General features: G+C 54.1%; 1 protein-coding gene across 1 annotated transcript; it reads right to left on the reverse strand.

Annotated features, from left to right (window-relative positions):
• Window positions 1-1,810: 1,810 nt before the first annotated feature.
• FAM20A (FAM20A golgi associated secretory pathway pseudokinase) lies at window positions 1,811-15,599 on the reverse strand. The gene is given in 14 exon segments (XM_065693590.1): window positions 1,811-2,475; window positions 5,209-5,268; window positions 5,348-5,429; window positions 5,600-5,709; window positions 6,004-6,184; window positions 6,448-6,563; window positions 7,933-8,025; window positions 8,834-8,912; window positions 9,343-9,393; window positions 9,835-10,019; window positions 14,579-14,922; window positions 14,925-15,105; window positions 15,107-15,191; window positions 15,194-15,599. Coding segments are annotated over 14 exon segments (2,238 nt in total). The 3' UTR covers window positions 1,811-2,210.
• Window positions 15,600-20,018: the final 4,419 nt, after the last annotated feature.

The raw sequence follows: 20,018 nt of genomic DNA on the forward strand, positions 1-20,018 counted from the left end.
TACATTAAAAACCTACCATGTAAAGGAGAATAAAAATGAGAAGAAGGCAACTTTGCACCCCCCATCAGTGCCCTGGCCACTTGCACATCCCTGGCTCTGTTTCCTTCTTCCAGCTCTCCATTTCCCTCACCCCTCGACCAAAATAACAGGCTGAAAACAGAACTCTTCCTATCTAAAGTAAAACTTAAACTTCCAATATTATAGCTTGACTTTTAAACTTATCTTCTGTTGCCATGTGCTTCCTGTTCAAGCCAAGTCACCAAAGTCATTTCCGACTTGCCGTGTGTGGTAAGTGCACAGGAAGTCACCAGTAGAGGGAGATACGGCTTTGGGAATGCAGTGCCCTGTATGGAAGCAACCCTCACGCTGTTGATGCTGAGAGTTAAATCCTTTCATTCTCACCTATTCTCTGCAGGAATGAAAAGGTCTGAATGTCCCCCCAGTACTGAGAATTCTGTTTGACTGATTGAGACTGCCTAACACCTTGCTTTGGGAAAGCTGGAGGTGGAAGGATATGGCAGAATGACAGGTCAGGAGAGGCTGAAGGAGCGTGGTGCGGGGTGTAGGGTTGGCTGGGAGAATACTAGAGGAATCTCTTTGCTAAGTAGAAACACTCCAAGCTTCCTCGAACATAGGAATGAACAGAGCAGGGCCCTGTAGGAACATACTCAATTACAACTGCAGTCTCTCCTGTAGCTTTACAGTGTGGAGACGGGTGCATTGTAGAGCGACTGTAGAGCTGAATTGTCAATACAGTCCCCTGTGAAAACAATAGCTGTGGCCAAAGGGGCTTTGTTCCCTCCTTGTGTGATCAAAGCACCTACTGCCAGGGTGACCGAGCTCCCTCTAGGTTGGGCAGAATTCCAGCCCATAGGAATGCCGCAGGAGCTTGCTGAGAACCCATTAGCGACTGCTGCCCCATCACTTGTACTGTGGGTGTAGGATGTTCCTGTGAAAGCTCTGCAGTGCTGTACTGGGTTTTGTTTGACTGACAGGTGAGTTTAGAACGAGCTGTGGTGTGGCTTTTGCTTGGGCTTTCTTCTCCTTGAGGATGATAAATTATCAACAGAGATCTCAACTGCTTTCCTAAGGCTGCCAAAGGCTCAGTGCAATCCTCCTTGGGCAGTTGAAGGGAAAAGCTATTAGAAAGCCTTTATTAAGTTATTCTTAAGCCTTGTCATTGGGAGGCAAGGGGAAAACTGCAAACTGAGAGATCTGATAACTCCCTCCCTATGCTTTTTTGTCTCCAGTTTCTATTGCATCTCCTCAAAACACAGAGAGATGGGAGCAGGACAACATTGCTGTTTTCCAGGGAATTCTGACAGCTTGATTCTAAAGCTATGAGAAGATGACCTAAGGTGAATCCCCCCTAGTCTGGCACGATGTTTTCAGCAGAAGTGAGTACCTTCTTGAACTGTGATTACAGATGTATGTCTGTGAGCAGTTTGGGGTTTGCCTTTGGTTCGTTGGTGATTTCTCTTGGGGTCAAAGGCAGCACATTCCTGCTGTTCTCCCATAACCCAAACTGGCTCTTCCACCCATGAGGCAGGTAAAAGTAGAGGTGGTTTTACTGCCCTGGGAGGTGGTGGGCTTTTGAGTGACATGTACAGATTGAGGTGAAGTGGGTCAATCGCTCTTAAGGAGAACAAGAGGCAATGGAGAGGCCTGATGGTGGAAACTGTGCAGATGTTCTTCAGTCCGACCATGCTGGATCAATACCTTACCTTGTCTCACAGGCACTGCCTATGTGAAGCAAGACTGCTCTTAAATACAGTCTTGATTATGGAACAGACACTTAACAAGAGGAAAATGTTCTTGGCATCTTTATTCAAGCCTCATCCTTGGTTCCCATTTGTGTCCTTCACCAGCAACCAAGCAGGTTGGGCAAACCAACGGCCGTGTGTTCCCCACCCTCCCAAGGGCATGAGCAGCTCCAGAAGAGATCATCCCTGCTTTCCCACCATAGAGCTGGTGCTCAGGGCATGAAGATCTGCTGCAGTCAGACCACAACTTACCAACACACGGGCCAAGCACGGCAGCTTTGGTCAAGCACCCAGCACAGGAGCCCAGTGTGATTCCTGATCATCTTCTGAAGGGTTTTTCCCCTCTCAGTCTCCGCAAGCGTTTGTAGATGGAAACCACCAGCTCTTGAAGCTTCCCACTTGCCTTGCAGGGGTTTTCCCTACCTCCGAGCACGAGTTCCAGGCTGTTTAAGTGGTCAGCTTCACTCTGTCAGATGCAGGAGCCTCGGGCTGCGTGGTATCATTGGCCACCACCTTGGCTTCCCCATAGGTGTCTATGCATTTCCTCACAGCTCTCAGGATGAGCTGTAACCGCCGGTCCAAAGCCAAGAGATGGGGCTCGGTGAGGACGGGAGCCAGGCGGTCCTGCAGCAGGGATTCCCGCATCACGTCGCTGAGCCGGTACTCGGGCTCGGCCAGGAGCTGCAGCCGCAGTAACGTCGTCCTCTTGATTCTGGAAGAAATGAGACATCTTAATGCAAGATCCTAATGCAGCATCCGAGCAAGAACCAGCTGCCTGTGCCCCTTGGGAGCAGGGGAAGGAGCGAGGGCAGAGGTTGGTGAAGGTACTTAACAAAGAACTTTGGAACTGGATGATCTTAATGTTCTTTCCAACCCAACCCATTCTATGATTCTGTGCAAAGCTTTCCCTCTATAAAAGCAATGAAAACTTGTGCAGAAACTTCTGCTTCTTCCTGTTTTTCCAGCCTACGGAGTGTTCGTTCTGCAGGTCTCTGTCATCAGAGGGAGGATCATGATAGAAGCTCTGGGTAAAGGGTGTTTTCACTCCGAATCAGCGCTGGCCCAGTTCCCTACATCACTGCAGGGTGGTGCCGTGTTCCCAGGGATGACATCTGTGGGGTGAGGGCAGGTAAAACATGAAGGAGGAAAGAAATCTGTCAAAACTGAGTGAAAAGAGGGGATCTTTCCTGGCACTGATTTAACTGCGGCTTTTCACCTTCAGCACTACTGAGATTTAAACATTAAACCTTTGACAGAAAGTGGGATGGGAAGCCATAACCTTGGAACACTTCTGGGCGTGAAACAAAGCATTCTGAAACCATTTATTTAACCCTCAGCAAAAGTATTTTGACTTCAGCATCTCCGAGACTGAAACTAATGAGTGGTTGTAATTATTGCCCTTTAAATTCTGGAAACAAAGCCATCCGTGTTTGTGGAGCCGTTCCAGTTTAGCTGAGGCAGAGTTTTCAGATGGAAGAAGGCGTAATGAGAAATGTATTAACCAGCTCCAGCATTTACCTTGTGTGCCTGTTATTTACCCAGGGCATCGATTGGGAGCAGTGCTCTGCAGCTATAGCAGGATGTGCTGCCAGGGAAAAGGCTTCTTGCTGCTGCCATTCCTGGCTGAGCAGTCGCTGGATTACACTTGGAAGTACTCTAGAGGTGCATGCCCTTGGTCTTTGGTCAGTGATGCCTGTTGCTAAGGATGCAGAGAGGCTTTAAACCACAGCTGGAGCCAGAGGATGCTCTGCACAGAGCAGATGTGAACCGCAGCCTCTGTGCGCTCCCCTTGCAGGCAAGGGCTGACCGAGGAGCCGCTGTGGGTAAACACCAGCTGTGTTTGCTCTGCTCCGAGCAGGAACAGGGCTCGGAGGTGGAGAACAGGATGGTCTGACCCCGTGGGGAATGGCTGATTTCATGATGTAATGGTTACCCAAGGAGCAGGCAGGACGTGGGGAGGAGGGGAGAGGGAAACCTCTGCCACAGGGCAGCTGTAACCCTGCTGTTGTACCCAGTTGTGGGAGATCCGACCCACAGCCTTCCAGGGACTTCATCAGCCAAGAAGAAGCTGTTTTGGGTCTATCTATGCCTTGCTGAGGGTTTTGACCCTTGCAGGATAAGGACCATTTCTTACAGCAGGGCCGTATTGGTGCTATTTGCTCGGAGCCATGCTGGGAGAGGAGAGCAGCAGCATTCAGCGTGTGGGAGCTGTGAAAGGGGAGCTGCAGAGACCAGACTGGGCCTGCTGGAAGCCAGACTTGGAGAAGAGCTCAGCTTGGAATGAGACAAACAGGGAAGCGAGCGGCCTCTTGTTCAGCATCCCAACGGCTTCAGTGGTCCCTCTTGGCTCTGCTCAGGTGTACCTGGCTCCGTGTAGGAATAAATAGGTGACCTGACCAGCTCATTTGGTCAGGGCAGGCTGAAATCTGCAGCCTCTGTGCTGACTCAAACCTTTCAACTTCCTTTCCCAGTGTTTTCGGATGTTCCCCTGCTCCAAATGGATTGGCTGTTGTGGGAAATGAGGTTATGAGCTGCTTTTCCACTGTTCTTGGCTGTAGCTGGCCTATTACAAGGTGTGACTTGCAGGTCTTACCACTGCCTTTTAGCAGGAGAACTGAATTAAGAGTTTGTGGGAGATGGATGTGGAAGAATAGGATCTGCCCTGTGGACACAACTGTATGCAAGCCAAATTAAGAGGCAGAGTAAATCTAAACTGCACAATATAGGAGGTAAAGAGAAGGAGTCACTACAATTATAAATGAAATGACCCACTGGCTGCAAGTAACGGTTAAAACCAGATCCAGTAATAGAAGTGTATGAGGAGAGTGCAGTTAACATTACCCTGAGGCTGAGATGGAGCAAGGAAATGTGTTAGCATCTCCTAAAGAGAAACCAGAGGTGAGAGCAGCTTTTTCTGTCTCTTAAATCATCAGCTGAAAGTTAAATCTGTGTGAATTAATAGAAAGGGAAGGTAGGATCCAAACAGTAACGTGTATGAGCCTCTTATTGCCATGGGAAGAAGAAACCTGCTTTACTGCAATAAGGTTCTACCAGGCTTTTGCTGAGGCTCGTGTCGGACAAATGAGGCTGATTGATAGCATCGCCATGAGGTGCCAGTGGGCACTTGTGGGAGGGTTTGAGCCAATGGACAGTGTCTGTTGGTCTACAAGTGAAAGCTTTGACACTTGCAAGGCCTTTTAGCTTCAATGGGAGAGTATCCTGGAAGGATAATTGTGCAACGTTAATACTCTGAGACAGAAGCTTGATCCCTGTTTTAGGGATAATTCATGATTCCCGTGCTCCGGTGTCGAGCCTGCCCCTCGGCTGGGATTAGCAGGGGTCTTCCCCATGGAGCCAGGCCTGGGTGGCTTCCAGCACTAAGCACTGCCAGCCCATTACAGGGAACACCAGTGAGTCCGGGAAGGAAGATGGGGCTGGCACTTACATGCAACACTGGGAGAGCGGCGCCAGGATGGAGGTTTCGTCATGGGAATGCCGCCCGAACCTGGGGATGAAGCAGAGAGCACGGAGCTGCAGCGCCTGCCCAGCACCTTCCCCTGCCCCATGTCCTGCCCCTGCCTCACCCTCTGGCGTTGTCCAGATGCAGGAGGAAGCCATCGTCCCCAAACTTGGTGAACATCTCATAGTGGTGGCGGTCCATGTTCCCTGGTAAAGAGGAACAGAGATTCCCTTGCATGCAACTGAGTGATTAACTATGCTGTGTTCCCTTCCAGATCTGCATAAATAGGTGTTGCCAGAAGGAAGGAAGGAAGGAAGAAAAGGGAGGAAGGAAGGAAGGGAGGCAGGGAGAGAGGGTTATTTCCCCTTCACCCTACCTATTAGGAAGTCAAATATGGCCATGTCGACGATGTTAAGCAGCCGGTTGCCGTTGCTGTAGGGGTAGATCTCCCTCACTGTGTTGCAGTAGAGCGGATTCACTTCCCACCTGCAGGAGATGGGGGGAGATGCACTCAGTGCTTGCTGCTGCTGTGTCCCAACAGCACCCCAAAGCTGGTTTCCCATGCAGAGATGGGACCTAAAGCTCTCTCCTTGCGCACACAGTCAAACCCCGTCAATAGCCAGTGTTATTAGACTAATTATGGGGTAATCTCTCAACCTTGGCCTTTCTCTGCCTGGACATACAGTTTCTGTCTGTCTGTGTGCCCATACCCTGCTCATCCTCGCTCCCGCATGCTCCCTGCAATGCAGATATGGGAAGCAGCATCATTTACCCACTTACTCCTCTTTTCCATCAAACGAGTAGGACCGGATCCATGGGTTCGGGATGGAGAGCCGCGGCGCCAGGTTGAGGGATGGCAGGAAGGCAGAGAGGGACCCTTCCAGGAGGTGAGGGTTCCCACACACAGCATACTCCGTCTTGCACATATACGGGCACTTGGCAAAGAAGCACACGTTGCTGGCTGGGAGAAGAAGAGAGGGAACAGGGGAAGGCACTATGATCCTGCAAGGAAGCTGGACTGACCTCTTCTGCATTGAGTGATGGAAGCCACAGCTCCTCTGGGCACCCTGTGCCAGCAACTCAGCACCCTCATAATGAAGACATTCTTCCTAATACCTCATCTCAATCTCCCCTCTCAGGTTAAAGCCATTCCCCTTTCTGTCCCTGCAGGCCCTTGTCAAACCATGCCTAACCCCATCTCATGGCAGCCAAGCGCTCGCCTACCTGGTGAGACGAAGAAGACGCTCTGCAGGACCTCGTTCTTGGTGACCTCCAGGATCTCCTTGGTGACATTGATCAACCTCCCAGCCGTGGGTGGCACCCTCCGGAAATCCAGGATCCTGCTCAAAAGGGACGTCACTGCACAGCGTGTGGGATAGCAGATGCTGTCCTTGTCCTTTCCGTTGGTAAACCAGAGCTCTTTTGATCACTGCACCCGCATGGGTGTTTTGTCCTCCCAGATTGGTTCTAACAAGTAGCCAGGATCATTTTCACCTCTGGACCAAAATGCAGCTGAGTTTGGATTTTGGTATTTTAACAGCTGCTGCCTGGACCCATCTGGATGTCCTCCAGGATTTGTGTCTTTATCCCTTAACCAGTTCTCCCATCCCCTGCACACAAGTGGGTTCCTTCGGGAGCTAGAGCAGCCCTTCAGGCCCTTCTACAATGATGGGTTTGACGTGAAGATGTATTGACCCTGGTACAGCAGGAGGTGAGGAGGCATCACCCCACTCAGAGCCTCTCATACCCGGCTTATTCGTCTTAAGTGTTCTTTAAACCCCAGGGCCTGGGGCAAAAGCTGCTGTTGATGGCTGAGTCAGTACCACAGGGTGAGCTGGCTCATGCTGTGCTTTGCTCCTTGGGTAATGCCCTCCGCTTCTGAGAACTGGGCACAAAACAGGATTTAGCCTGTTCCTTATTGAGCAATGTTTAAAGGAGAAAAAAAGGATCCTTTGCTTTCATCTGCCATCTTTCAGCTCTGAAAACCACAAAGCACTTGAGGAAAGCAGTCTGGTCTCATTTTTTCTGCTGGTGGAGCTGAGATGCAGAGAGGAAAGTTGATGGTGGTGTAAGGGCAGAGATGGGAAAGGAACTCAGCTCTCTTCATTCCTGTACTCAGAGTCTGAGCTACGGGACTTACAGTCCTGCTTATCATATAGATTGGGTATGGGAACTGAGACCCCCTCCACCATCATCATCGGGGTTGCTTGCCCTTGATGTTCAGTACTCATCCCATTGAGGGCTGTTGCCCTCCTCTTCTAATAAAGGCATTTTGGATTATATTAGACACAAAGTGTGCTGGGAGAGGTGCCAGGTTTATCACTCATTAGCTGAGGGCTTCAAACGGCATCACTGCTGTTTATCTTGGTCCAAAACACGCTTTGATTGCTGATGGAGCTTGTGCTCCATCACCGGGAGGGCATCCAGGCTGTGCCCAGAACTTATCTGTGCACTTCGATGCATGCGCAATGGGTGGCTGAATACCTGACCTGTTCTCAACCTGGGCTTCACCTGCCAGCCTGTTGTAGTGCAGTGACCAAGGCAAAGCTGGGCTTCAGCTGCAAGCCGGAGCCACCCGCTTCGGCTCCCAAAAGGGTGCTGCAAAGCAGTTGCTTGGCTGATGCTGAGCAGCTCTGCGGGGCTCGGCACGGCTCTTCTCGTGCCATAGCTCCCTATGGGCAGAGGGCTGGGTGTGAGGCAGGTCCTTACCTGTCCAGGTGGAAGGCAGCGATCTCCGCATTGTGCCGCTGGAAGTCAACGAAGTAGAAGAAGTCCTCGGGGGTCTCTTCCTCGCGTTTCTGCCTGGGAGAGAGCCGGGGCCTTACCCAACCAAGCACAGTGCGGGCAGGGACCAGTGCAGGGAGCCTGGGCACAGCGGGGTGGCACAAGGACAGCGCATCTGGTACCCGGACCAGGCCCCGCCACGGGCAGGGACCCCTTCCACTGCAGCAGCTTGCTCCAAGCCCCTGTGTCCAACCTGGCCTTGAGCACTGCCAGGGATGGGGCAGCCACAGCTTGAGCCCTGTCTCAGTGCTGGTGGGTGATGGAGGCGGAAGGGCTGCCTGGGGGCTTTAGAACAATTTGTGGCCGTTTAGACCCATGCAGCAGCACTGGGCAGAGGTGGATGGATGGAAAGCAGTGGGAGGGGAGCTGGCTGCCTTCTGGATGAGTAAAGCACCCCAGTGTTGTGCACAGAGAGCAAAGTGAGGGGGGATAACTGTGAAGAGTCTCAAGGGACTATAGAGAGCAGAAGCAATTGAAACCTCCTGTGTGAGGCGACTGGGACTGATGGCTGTTTCTTGGGAATACTCTGGGGAATCCAAGGACAAACAAAGTAAAACACAAAACTGGGGAAGAGGGAGAAATGAGCAGTCCCTAATGGCAAAGCTCTTGTGAGAACAAGTGTCCCGAGGCCCTTCGCTGTCTGGTATCTACTAACAGAGTAATCTGTTAGTACCTGTGCCTGGGATGCTGGGAGCAGCCAGTAAGAGTTAAACCCTTTCAGCTGCTGAGGTAGGAAGTGCAGGGGAGGGAAGATGCGGTGGGGCTGGCCTTGCTGGGGATGCTACACAGGGCAGGGGGCTCAGCGGGGCTCTGCTCTGTGCCTTACCTCATGGGCTTGAACATGGCCTTCCCAAAATCCTGGAACCTGAGCACCAGCTTCAGGTGCACGCCGCTGGGCTTCACGACTTGGGGAGGAAACGGGGTGTTAGTGCCTGGAAAGCCTCCACGGTGAAGCACCGGTTGCACACTGGTGCGCTCAGCATCCCACCCCGGTGGGTGCGTCCCATTGCTCCTTCCACAACCTCCCCTCTGCTGCTGCTGGTGTTTTTCCTCTCTTCTTCTCCTCCCCTGTGCCACAGAGGAGGTTTCCCTCCAGCACTTTTCCCATTTGTTAAGTCCTCTTACTTAAGGGGACTTTTTCCTTCCCCCAGTAGAGCCAGTGGCATAGTGATGTCCTGGCACCCACATCCCATCCCCGCTGGGGCAGTTGGAGAAGGGTCTGGAATTGCTTGGCTTTACATTTCCCTTGCTGAGGTCAGGGTGGAGGGTACGGACTGGGATCCCCTGAAGTGATGGCATGCGAGGGGAGGGCAGGACCCGAAGGATCACACTCACTCTGGCTGCAGTCGCAGGCTCCCAGCAGCGCTTTCTCATCCTGGCTGTAGTCTGCAAGGGCAGGAGGAGAGCTGAGACACACAGCAAGGGGTGCAGTCCCCTTTGGGGGGGCTGAGGCAGCCTGTGGGGACTGAGCAGCCAGGCAACGGGTCCCTGGCATGGCTGGCACCAAAAGATGCTGTGTTAAGCACCACAGCATCATCTGCTTTCATGTCGCAAGGTAAGGATGTGAAACTGTACAGCACAAAACCTGCAGGGATGCTGGCACAGGGCTGGGGGCTTGATGCAGAAGTGACCTATGGGGGCCCCATCCCCATGCAGCTCCCAGCGGCCCCATAGAGCCCCAGCCTGGTTTGTGTTGGATGGGACCCTAAAGCTCATCCAGCCCCAACCCCTGCCATGGGCAGGGACACCTTTCCCTAGAGCAGGTTGCTCCAAGCCCCGTCCAACCTGGCCTTGAACACCTCCCATCCCGGTCCCCATGGTGTTTACCAGCACTGATAGTGGTGAACTCTTGCATGTCCCGGAGCAGTCTGGTGACAGCGGGGCTGGAGCGCGGGTAGAGCCCATCCCGGCTGATTCCCAGGTGGAACTGGAGCCAGCTGGCCTCCGGCCGCAGAAGCAGCGGGGCTGATGGAGAGGTTAGGTTGAGCTCCTCCCTGTAGAGCTTGTGTCTCCTGTAAGAGAGTGGTTATAGGGTGATGAGGATGAGGATGGAGCCCCTCATTGCTGTTAGTCCAGAGGCTTCTGGGGGGGCCACAAGGGCTCTGGGTGCTACCCGAGGGGAAACTGAGGCAGGGAGTGATTGACTGAGATTGTGCTGCCTTCTTGCCTCTGCAAAGCCCTGGGAGAGCAGCATCAAGCAGGAACACAAGAGGCTCTATTGTCCTCTCCTCTCCCCATCAGAACTGATAGGAAAAAAATCACTAAGAGCCACAAACTGCCTCTGTGTCCAGATTGACAGCCCTCGGTCCAGTGAGCAGGGATGCGATGAGGCCATCCAGCAGTGTCCTGCCCATCATCTCTTAAAATGCCCTTTCTCGTCAGGTAGAGCCAAAGGGGCCTCCCAGGTTCAATAAGAACCCCAAAGTGTCTCCCCACTTGACCAGCATTGAGACCCCCATGGCAGGGACCCACACTTTGCTAAACTGCAATTGAGAGGTCACTTGTTCCACTCCGCAGAGGACAGAGCTTTAGCTTCTCATTAACAGCGGCCGAGCCACGTACAGAGCAGTGGGTCCTGATAACAGGCAAACACGGTTCAGTTTGTACCGAGTGCCAAGATAGATCCATGAGAGAAAACAGGAGCTGGATAACAAACAGGGCATTAAGCAAGGCTGGGATGGAGCGACCAAGAGAGGGAGGTGCCATGAGCCTCGCTAGACCCAGTCTGGACCCTTAGCAAAGCACAAAGATTGAGGAGAGAGTTTTCCATGCCCACCTTTTTCCCTATTTTTTCCAATTTTTTCTATTTTTCCTATTTTTTTCCTATTTTTCCTATATTTTCCTAATTTTTCCTGATTTTTCCTAATTTTTTATGCAAAAGGGAGATGAGGGAAGCTTTTCAAGCACGGTGTGACATGGGAGCAGTGCTGGCACCCACAGGCATGGCAGGGTGTCCTCTGGGATGGCTGCGTGACTTGGAGCAGTGGCTGCAGCAAGTGGGTGCTGACCATGCACTAAGGAATGCATGGCCAAGGAGCTGGTGGCTGGAAAGGGCTCACGGATGTTGCTAGTTTGTTGCTTCCCTGCTCAGACCAGCAGGAAAACAATGGGTATTGGTTGGTTTTCCATCATCCTTTCCCATCCAAGCAAGTTAAACAGTGTGGTTAGTCCGGCCTAACCAGGAGCAGTGGATGAACACTCCTGGGAGTGATGGACACATTCCAGTAGCATCCTGGGAGGAAGCTTGGAAGTGGAGAGATGTGGCAGAGCTACAGGTCAGGGCAGGCAGTTCCCTCTCCCTCCCTGTTTGCCTTTCAGGTGGATCAGGTCAGCCGCAATGCAAAGTCCATGTGTGTGCGGTCAGAAGGGTTGTTGGAGCACATCCCTCTGTCCTGTCTCTCCTGGGCTATCTGCAAAGGAAGCAGAAGCTCCCGAAGATGGGAACAGGACACGGGACATGCTGAGACTCGCTGTTGGTCTGGCTGGCAGGCTGAGCACAAGGATGCTACCAGCTCCGGTGGATGTGCCTTGACCTTCCAGCCTGCTCCAGGTCTCTCCTGGTTGAGGCACAACCTTACCCCCCCACCATGGCCAGGGACATAAAAGCCACAATGTCATTTATACGAATGACTCAGGAATTTCCCTAGGGAGGCTGCCCAAATATTTTACCATATTTGCTCTGCTGCCTCCCATCCACACAGGCTGTGACCCCCCAGGCGGGCAGTGAGCAATACATTACTGGAGGGGGAAAACAGCAGTGATTGTGCAAGGGGAGGCAGCTCCCAGCCCCTGCAGGGCCAGCAAGTCCCTTCCCAGCCTTTAAACCCGAAATACAGCTCCCTCTGCCTCCCGCTTTCCTAAAGGATTCCTGGAATATTTCCCTGTAGGAACAGATCTCTGCACAAGACACGATATAAAACCCGGATTCATTTCTACCCTGCTATAAATAGCCCCGGGGTTGCCCTAACTCTGCTCAGCCAGCTCGATGTGGGGCACGGCATGGGGTGATGCTGGTCACCGGTGTCCACTCGCCTCCAGTACCAAGCCAGTTACAGGGTTTGGGGTTTTGGAGCGGTTCCTTCAAGGATAAAAATAAGCCGTGGGGTTTCTAAGGGTGGTTTTTTTGGTTCTGAAGAGGTGTGGATGGTTTTTATGCTGTTTCCTTCCTGCATCCCCATCGGGCTCTCCAGCTGGTTCTGCATCCTGCAATAATTCCTGGTTCTAATTGAAGTGCTTGGGAAAAGCACGGTGATGGGCAGCAGCCAGGACATGGAGAGCACCGTGGAGGCAGGACAAGTGCTGCTGTGCTGCCCCGGCTGTGGGTATGCATAGGCCATACCCTGGGTCCATTCTGTGGGTTGGCAGAGTCCCCATCCAGCTGATGTCTACCTGCCCATGGAAATGAAGACAGGCACGCTGTGCTGTAGGTACACGGTTAAGCCATAGCTTGTTCCACTCCAGAGGAGCATCCCACCACTCTGAAAGCTGCTTTGCCACCAGCCAGACCTATAAGTAAGTGATGCAGAAATGTGCCATCACCCAGCCAAGGTGAGGAGAGGATGGACCAGACACCAGCTCTGCACCTCTTCCACTGGGCCATGGATGCAGTCACACCTTGGTGAGACCCAGTGTGGACTTTGCTCCTGCAGCACTACCTTCAGTCCTCAACAACAGCAGCAAACCTATGGATTGGGGAAAAGCCACGTATTCCAAGTCCCATGGAGGATGCTGCCCTTCGCTCTTGGCAATTATAGGGATGGCTCCGTCACATCGGAAAGGATGCGGGCTCTGCGGTGCTTCTGGTGGGGCAGAAATTCCTCCGTGCCCACAGCAAGTTAACGGTCTCAGGACACCCATCAGCCCTGGCAAGTGCTGCCTCATTACAGCTCCAATTTGCAGTGCCCATGGCAGGAGAGGTTGGGGGTCACCTCGGCCTGTGCGTGTTCTCCAGAGGCTTATGAGCATCATAGGTTTAATTTCGGAGTGGCTGAGGGGTAATCAATGCTTCCGGCTCCCTTCTCCTCCCCAGAGCTGCAAAGTGAAGCCAATCAAGGGCAAACGGCATCACCGCTTTCCTCCTGACCACATCATAACCAAAGCTCGGAGCAAAAGGCAGCGTGCAGCCACGGCTTTGTCAGAAACAGCAGGTTTAGACAGCGCAGCTGGGGAATGCAGCCTTCTCACCAGCCAGGCTGCTCCCCAGGCAAGGCTGGTGTGCAGGTCATGTCAGCACTGCTGCAAGTGCTCAGCACCGGGTGCTCAGGGCTTCTGGAGGTGCTCAGGAAGCCATCAAGCACGTGTCATGAGCTTCTTCAGTTCAAATCCCCCTTTCCCACTGGGCTTTTGCTTGGGAAACATCCGTCTTTCTACCCGAATCCTGATGTCTTTGGGAGGCAAAGAGAATCATCATCATCGAATCCCGGTCTGGTTTGGGTTGGAAGAGACCTCAAAGCTCCTCCAGCTCCAATCCCTGCCACGGGCAGGGACCCCTTCCACTGGAGCAGCTTGCTCCAAGCCCCTGTGTCCAACCTGGCCTGGGAGATGCTCCAGCACCGCCCAGCCACGGCCAGCACAGGGGGTGCTTAAGAATGGGTGTCTGGGACAGCTGCCCCAAAAGGGAGTGTCTGGGGGGTACCTGTGCACGGGGTACCCGAAAGGGGTGCAAGGACAGAGGGCGCCCCGGAGATGTCCATACAGGGGGTACCTGTGCAGGGGGTGCCCAGGCATTGCTCATGAGGAGTGCCCAAGAGGTGCCCATGCAGGGGTGTCTGGAAAGGGATGCCTGGGAGCTGCCTGCAGAGGGGGCTCCCATGCAGGGGGTGCCCAGGAGATGCCCATACACGGGGTGACCAGGAAGGAGGTGCCCAGGAGATGCCTATAAAGGGGGTGTCCATGCAGTGGGTGTCCAGAAGATGCTCATACAGGGGGTGCTCGGGAGATGCCTATACAGGAGCTGCCCATACAGGAGCTGCCCATACAGATGCCCATAGAAGGGATACCCAGAAGATGCCCATACACAGGGTGATCGGGAAGGGTGCCCAGGAGATGCCCATAGAGGAGGGGGTACCCAGGAGATGCACATACAGGGGGTGCCCATAGAGAGGGTACCTAGGGAATGCCCATAGAAGGGGTACCCAGGAGATGCCCATAGAGGGGGTACCCAGAAGATGCTCACACACAGGGTGACCGGGAAGGGTGCCCAGGAGATGCCCATAGAGGACAGGGTACCCAGGAGATGCCCATAGAGGGGGTGCCCATAGAGAGGGTGCCCAGGAGATGCCCATAGAGGGGGTGCCCATAGAGAGGGTGCCCAGGAGATGCCCATAGAGGGGGTACCCAGGAGATGCCCATAGAGGGGGTGCCCATGCAGGGGGTGCCCATAGAGGCGGTGCCCAGGAGATGTCCATAGAGGGGGTACCCAGGAGATGTCCATAGAGGGGGTGCCCATGCAGGGGGTGCCCATAGAGAGGGTGCCCAGGAGATGCCCATGCAGGGGTGCCCATAGACGGGGTGCCCATGCAGGGGGTGCCCACAGAGGGGGTGCCGGCGCAGGGTCCGGCTCGGGACGCACCTGTTCCAGCGAGCCGCCTTCCGCCGGTAGTAGCGCAGCGCTTCGCGGGCGCCCAGCAGCGGCTCGGCGGGGCCCGGCGGGGCGGCGGCGCGGTACAGCGGGTGTGCGAAGAGGCGGCGCAGCGCGGAGGCGGCGCGGGCGCGGGGCGGCGGCTGCGGGGCGGCGGCGGCGGCGGCGGGCGCTGGGTGGCGGCGGCGGCACGGGCAGCCCGGGGCTCCCGCACCCAGCTCCCGCCGCGCCCGCGGCCAGAGGTGGAAGTAGAGATCGGCCGCCAGCAGCGCCCCGAGCAGCAGCAGCACCGCCGGCCGGTCCCGGCGCGGCCCCGGCATGGCCGGAGCGGGGAGAGCCGCGGGCACGGGCAGCGCCGGGTGCGGGAGCTGCCGCCGCCGCCGCCTCCCGGGGCAGGGCGCACGGGGGAGCTCGAGCGGCGGAGCCGGGGGGTGCGGGCACCTCGGGGCGGGGACCGGGCAGGGCGCTCGGGGCCCGGGGCGGGGGATCGGGGATTGGGGACGGCGAGGAGGGAGCGGGCCCGGGTCCGGGTCCGGGTCTGGCTGCGGGAGAGGTTGCGCGGGGACCGACCGAGCAGCCCCGGGCTCTGCCGCCCGCCCCCGCCGCAGCACCCGGAGCCGCCGCCGTCTCCCCCCCGCCTGCCCTCGGTCCTGCGGGGTTTCTCCCGCAGACGGAGAGTGCCCCCCGGATAAAGCGTGCTAGCCGGGGCTCTGAGGCCGGTGCCGCGGGGGTCTGGGGGCTGTGTTAGGGTCAGGGGATGGGGATGGGGGGTGTGAGCACCTCCGGGTGCCTGGGCAGGGTTTGCGGCCGTTCCGCGCTGCTTCCTGGCGCACGGATCAGCCTCGGCTTTTATTTTCCTAATTCCTAAATAAACGAGTTGAGGAAACTCCTCCCTGCAGTTTGCTGGGAGAGGCTCGGGCGCGGGGATGTGCTGGGGCTGGGACCCATCCAGCTCAGCGTGGAGAGCACAGCGAGCGGCAGGTTGAGGAGCACCATGCCAAGGGAGGGACATGGAGGAGAAACTGGCTGTAAACAACGGGAACGTGACGAGACTGGGCTGGTGCTGGCACTCTGCTGAGGGGAGGACAGAAAACAAACTGCAGAAGGAGGGGAAAGTCAATGGCGTTTTCATATGGCTGGAGCAGAGCTCGGCTTTGCTGCAAGGGGAGGCTCTGGGAAGTGCTGGGTCGGGGGGCTTGGGGTATACAAACAGGCATCAGAGGAGCTGTTGGCCAAGCATCCATCCTAGAGCCTGCGGTGCTCCTATTGCCGAGGGGGAAAGTGGTCCCCTGGGCTGGCCTGGGTGGTGGCATCAGTCCCCTCTGTCTCTCGCTCTTTGGAAGACAGGGTCTAGTTAATGTTCTCATTTAGAAATGCAGTTTCTAAATTGCTCTGTCTTTTGCTATTTAAAGAGTTTGGGTTCAGGTTTGGGGGGGTTGCTCTGAGCTTTTTTTCCTGTAGTACCAACTTTTATGTATTTTTCATGCAGAAACTGCAGCTGCTGCAGGTGGGTGAGGGCTGGTGGGAGCAAATGATGCTCTGCTTCTCAAAAGCATCAAGTGATGCTTTGGGCAACCTGGTCTAGTGGAAGGTGTCACTGTTCATGGCAGGGGGATTGGAATGAGATGAGCTTTAAGGTCCCTTCCAACACAGACTCTCTGATTCTGCTCCGGGACACTGGCTGTGCCCCCATTTCTGTGCTCTTTGGGGACAGAACTGGTATAATGGTTACATTTGGATTCCTTTATGTGCTGAACCACACATGAGGTAGCAAGAGGGAAAATTCGGGGGTCCTGCCTCTATTGGCAAGGCCTGGGGGGCACTGAGCAGGCAGGGGCTCTGCTCAGAGGCTGGGGTCTGCAGGATGGGAAGGGCTCCCACCAGCCTTAGAGCTGGGCCTCCTGATACTGAGGGAGAAAAGAAGCTTTTAGGACATAAAACTGGATGGAAAGAGGGGAATGATGTTTGGCAGCAATCTGGCCACATTGCTTAGGAGAGAGCAAAGGGGTGTTGTGCTGCCGCAGCACTCTCTGCATGGGGACCCCGGGGTCTTCAGCCCTTCCATAGGCCAGAGGTCTCCCCCCAAAGCAGCATCACCAGGAGACCAACACTAAGTAATGGCCTGGGGCTAATGATAGGATTCTTCCTTTATTTGAATTCAGTAAAAGATGGGATGACCCATCTGAAATTAAACTCTGGAATTCACCAAACCCAAATGAATCACCAGGAAGAAACGCAGCTCCGCATCTGTCATCCCTCTGACGGACACTCGCTGCCTCTCCTTAGACTTGAAGAACAGCATTGGGCAAGCACTCCATCAAAAACTGGCTCATACTCGTTTCCCTCCTAATCCTCCCGGAGCTGTTTCCCTGTTGCTAATCTCGCCCAGAAGCCATTAAATCTTTCCTGGTTTGCAGGGCTAATTCTGAGTGAATGCATCAGGAGCCAAGCAGCAGCTGGGCCGGAGTCTCTGTGTTATTTGTGTGCTCCACAGGAGGATTGTTGCGCTTTTAATGAGACTAATTAAAAAGAAACAAAAATATAGTAAGTCAATCCCATTAGTCTGTAATAGATTGAAGCGCTCCGGTCCTTCCCAAAGCATTAGGGACTGCCAGCTGGAATGCAAAGCCATTCTGCTCACTGTTACGTAGAACATCTCAGTGATGCTCCCATAGTGCCAGCACTATGGCTTTGCCCAGTGCCACTTCCATGCTCAGCCATAGCTTGGAATCCTACGGGAGCAGGGCGGGGATCCCCCATCTCCATCCCACACTCGTCCCTCAGCATCTTGTCGTGTTCCAGTTCCTTGGTTCATTGCTCTTGCAGGCAGGCTGTGCACTGGTCCATGGGCTGGAAGGTGAGGACCAATCCCCCCTCCATGAGCCTCAACAGGAGCAGAGCAGGATGGATGGATGCATTCCTAAAATTAACCTGCACAATCTGCCTCGATAGGACACCACCAGCTAAAGCGGAATCAAGTTCTCATTTGGAATTACCATGGGATAATTGTCCTCATTTACTATTTAAAGATGGGGGAAAAAAAAGCTCCTTCTTGCAGACAACTGCAGCAATGCTCAGGAGTAGATGATGTCCCCAAACATATCATTAAAGCTTTAAATAAACGCATGATGACATCTCCTGCTAAGGAAGACTTCCTCTGTGTTTCAGATAGGAACCAGGCAGGTCATTGTCAAAGTCATCTTTTAATAACCAAAAGAGATTCCTTTTGTTTTTCCGGACACGTAACTTAAAATATTTGGGATGTAATTTGGATCCTTTCACACGTTATTGATTTAATATCATATTCCTTAGAGACATCTCGTACTTGCCAAAAGGTAAATGCCTCTGCCTGCTGCTTCTTGTCTTCTTTACTTGGCTTGAAATGCTACAGAACTGAACCAGTCCCACCGTGCGGAATGTGTTTGTAAGAGGGAGAAGAGAACTATCCCTTTCTCACTCTCCCGTTAATTACAGGGATTAAATGCCAAGGCAGCTACACAGCGTTATGAAGAATATAAAGATATGAATTGGAGGAGACAAGTTGTGTCTGAGCACATCGTGGTGTGGGCATGCTCAGCTCCAGCCCCAACGTCTTCCTCTTTACACACCAGAGCCAGTGGCAGCCGTTGTTTTAAGGAGACAGGGATGTGATGGGGACAGGGAGATCGTGGTGCGTTGGAGAGAGGGGTTTGTTCCACTCATGGAGGTGCTCAATAAAGATGATTCCACTCTGTATCCCTGGTAAGGAGGGAGAAAACTGCAAGGAGCAATTGATGCGTTAGCACAGAGCTGGAAATAGAGGCAAAGCTGCAGCTTGCACCCTCCCAGGGGAAAACCAGGATGATTCCAGCTCTTCTGGAATTCATGTTCGGGTTCATGTCCGAGGTCTTTGCTGTTTCCTTGACCCTGTGATGCAGAGGGTTTTGGCTGCTTCCACAGCCGGGGCTCAATGGGCTGTCCCTGTGTGCTCGGCTGCTCCCTCCCATCCTCCATGAGGCTTTGACTGCCAATCCTGGCTGGAGCCCCTGTGGGGCCTGCCACCTCCACTGCCCTCCTCTCGCACTCCCTTCTACCCATAATGTGATATGGAAGATGCAGCTGCTTGCTTGGGCTCCTGCATTACAGCAGATGCTCAATGGTTGTATCTGACCCAGGCTTTTGGCACGGGATAGCCCCAGCCAGAGCACAGATGTGCTGGACACTTCATACAGAGCTCAGGGAGGTGCCCAAGACCCTCATGGGCTTTCATCCCCCCTTTCCACTTTGCTGTCAGGGCCTAGTGCCCTCTCCCAGCCTGGCTGCTGGATCTGAAGCCCCTGGCTGGCAGCATCCGATGGGAATTCTGCCTGTGAAGCAGCAGATCTCCCCTTTCCCAGCTGCAAAGCATCCCGCAGTGCAGGCAGGAATGCAGGCAGGAATGCAGGCAGGGATGTGGGCAGGGTGATGGGCAGGGGTGACAATGGATGTGATGATGGGTGAGTTGATGGGCAGGGGTGCAGGCAGAGGTAATGGGCAGCACATGGGCGAGGGAGGGCGGAGCCACCACCGGGGGGGTGGAGCCTCACATAGTGGGCGTGGTCAGGATGGGCCAATCAGGGGACAGTGCTTCTATAAAAGCTCTGCCTGTGGGCAGTGGGTTGTGGTGGTTGTTTGTGGTCCTCAAGGTGTATCCTGCAGCCTGGATGCAGCCTCCTGCCATTGAAATGATGGGTTTGTTTCCCAGGGAAGGTGATACCTGCTGTGGGGGGTTTGGTGGGGTCATTTCTGCCTGAATCCCCCAGTCCTGGGGGGTTTTCTTCACCCTGGTTGTGTAAAATCCCTCCCTGGTCCCTGCTGTGATGGTTCAGTGAGAGAAGCATTTGTTGTTGCTCTGGGCTGTTGCTCTTCCTCAGCTTGTAATTAAAAGGGGGATATTTGGGTTAAATGCTTAAATTAAGAACATGTTTTTGTTAGCTAACAACGCAGAGGAAAGCCCTGGAGAACCTGATAGAGCAATCAGTGCCTCTCCACTTGCATTGGAGGTGTTTCTTTGAGAGAGGAAGCCTGTTCACTCCAGAATGTTTTTGCTACAAAAATGCAATTATAGTGTATAAAAGGAAGCCTTTAGAAGCACACAAAGTGGAAATGAGTTCTGAAGCTGCAGGACAGGGAAGGCAGAAGGTGAGATGTGCCCCATCCAACCCACAGGCAGCTCCCATCAGCCCATGGTTTTGGTTTCCTCCTCCCATCTACCTCACCTGGCTGCTTTTCAAGGCTCATCCCCTTGGCCTCAGCAGGCTCCCAGCTGCTCTGGGCTCAGGAGGCTGGGTGGTTCCTATCCTACTTGGCAATTGGTTTTTGCACTGCTAAGCACAAACAAGATGAAACCACCTTCAGGGTCCAAGAGAGCGGCTGGTGTATGCTGGGGCTGTCTCCTAACCCTAACCCTTGC

This window comes from Lathamus discolor, chromosome 13 (assembly GCF_037157495.1).
Source record: "Lathamus discolor isolate bLatDis1 chromosome 13, bLatDis1.hap1, whole genome shotgun sequence".
NCBI classification, from domain to species: Eukaryota; Metazoa; Chordata; class Aves; order Psittaciformes; family Psittacidae; genus Lathamus; species Lathamus discolor.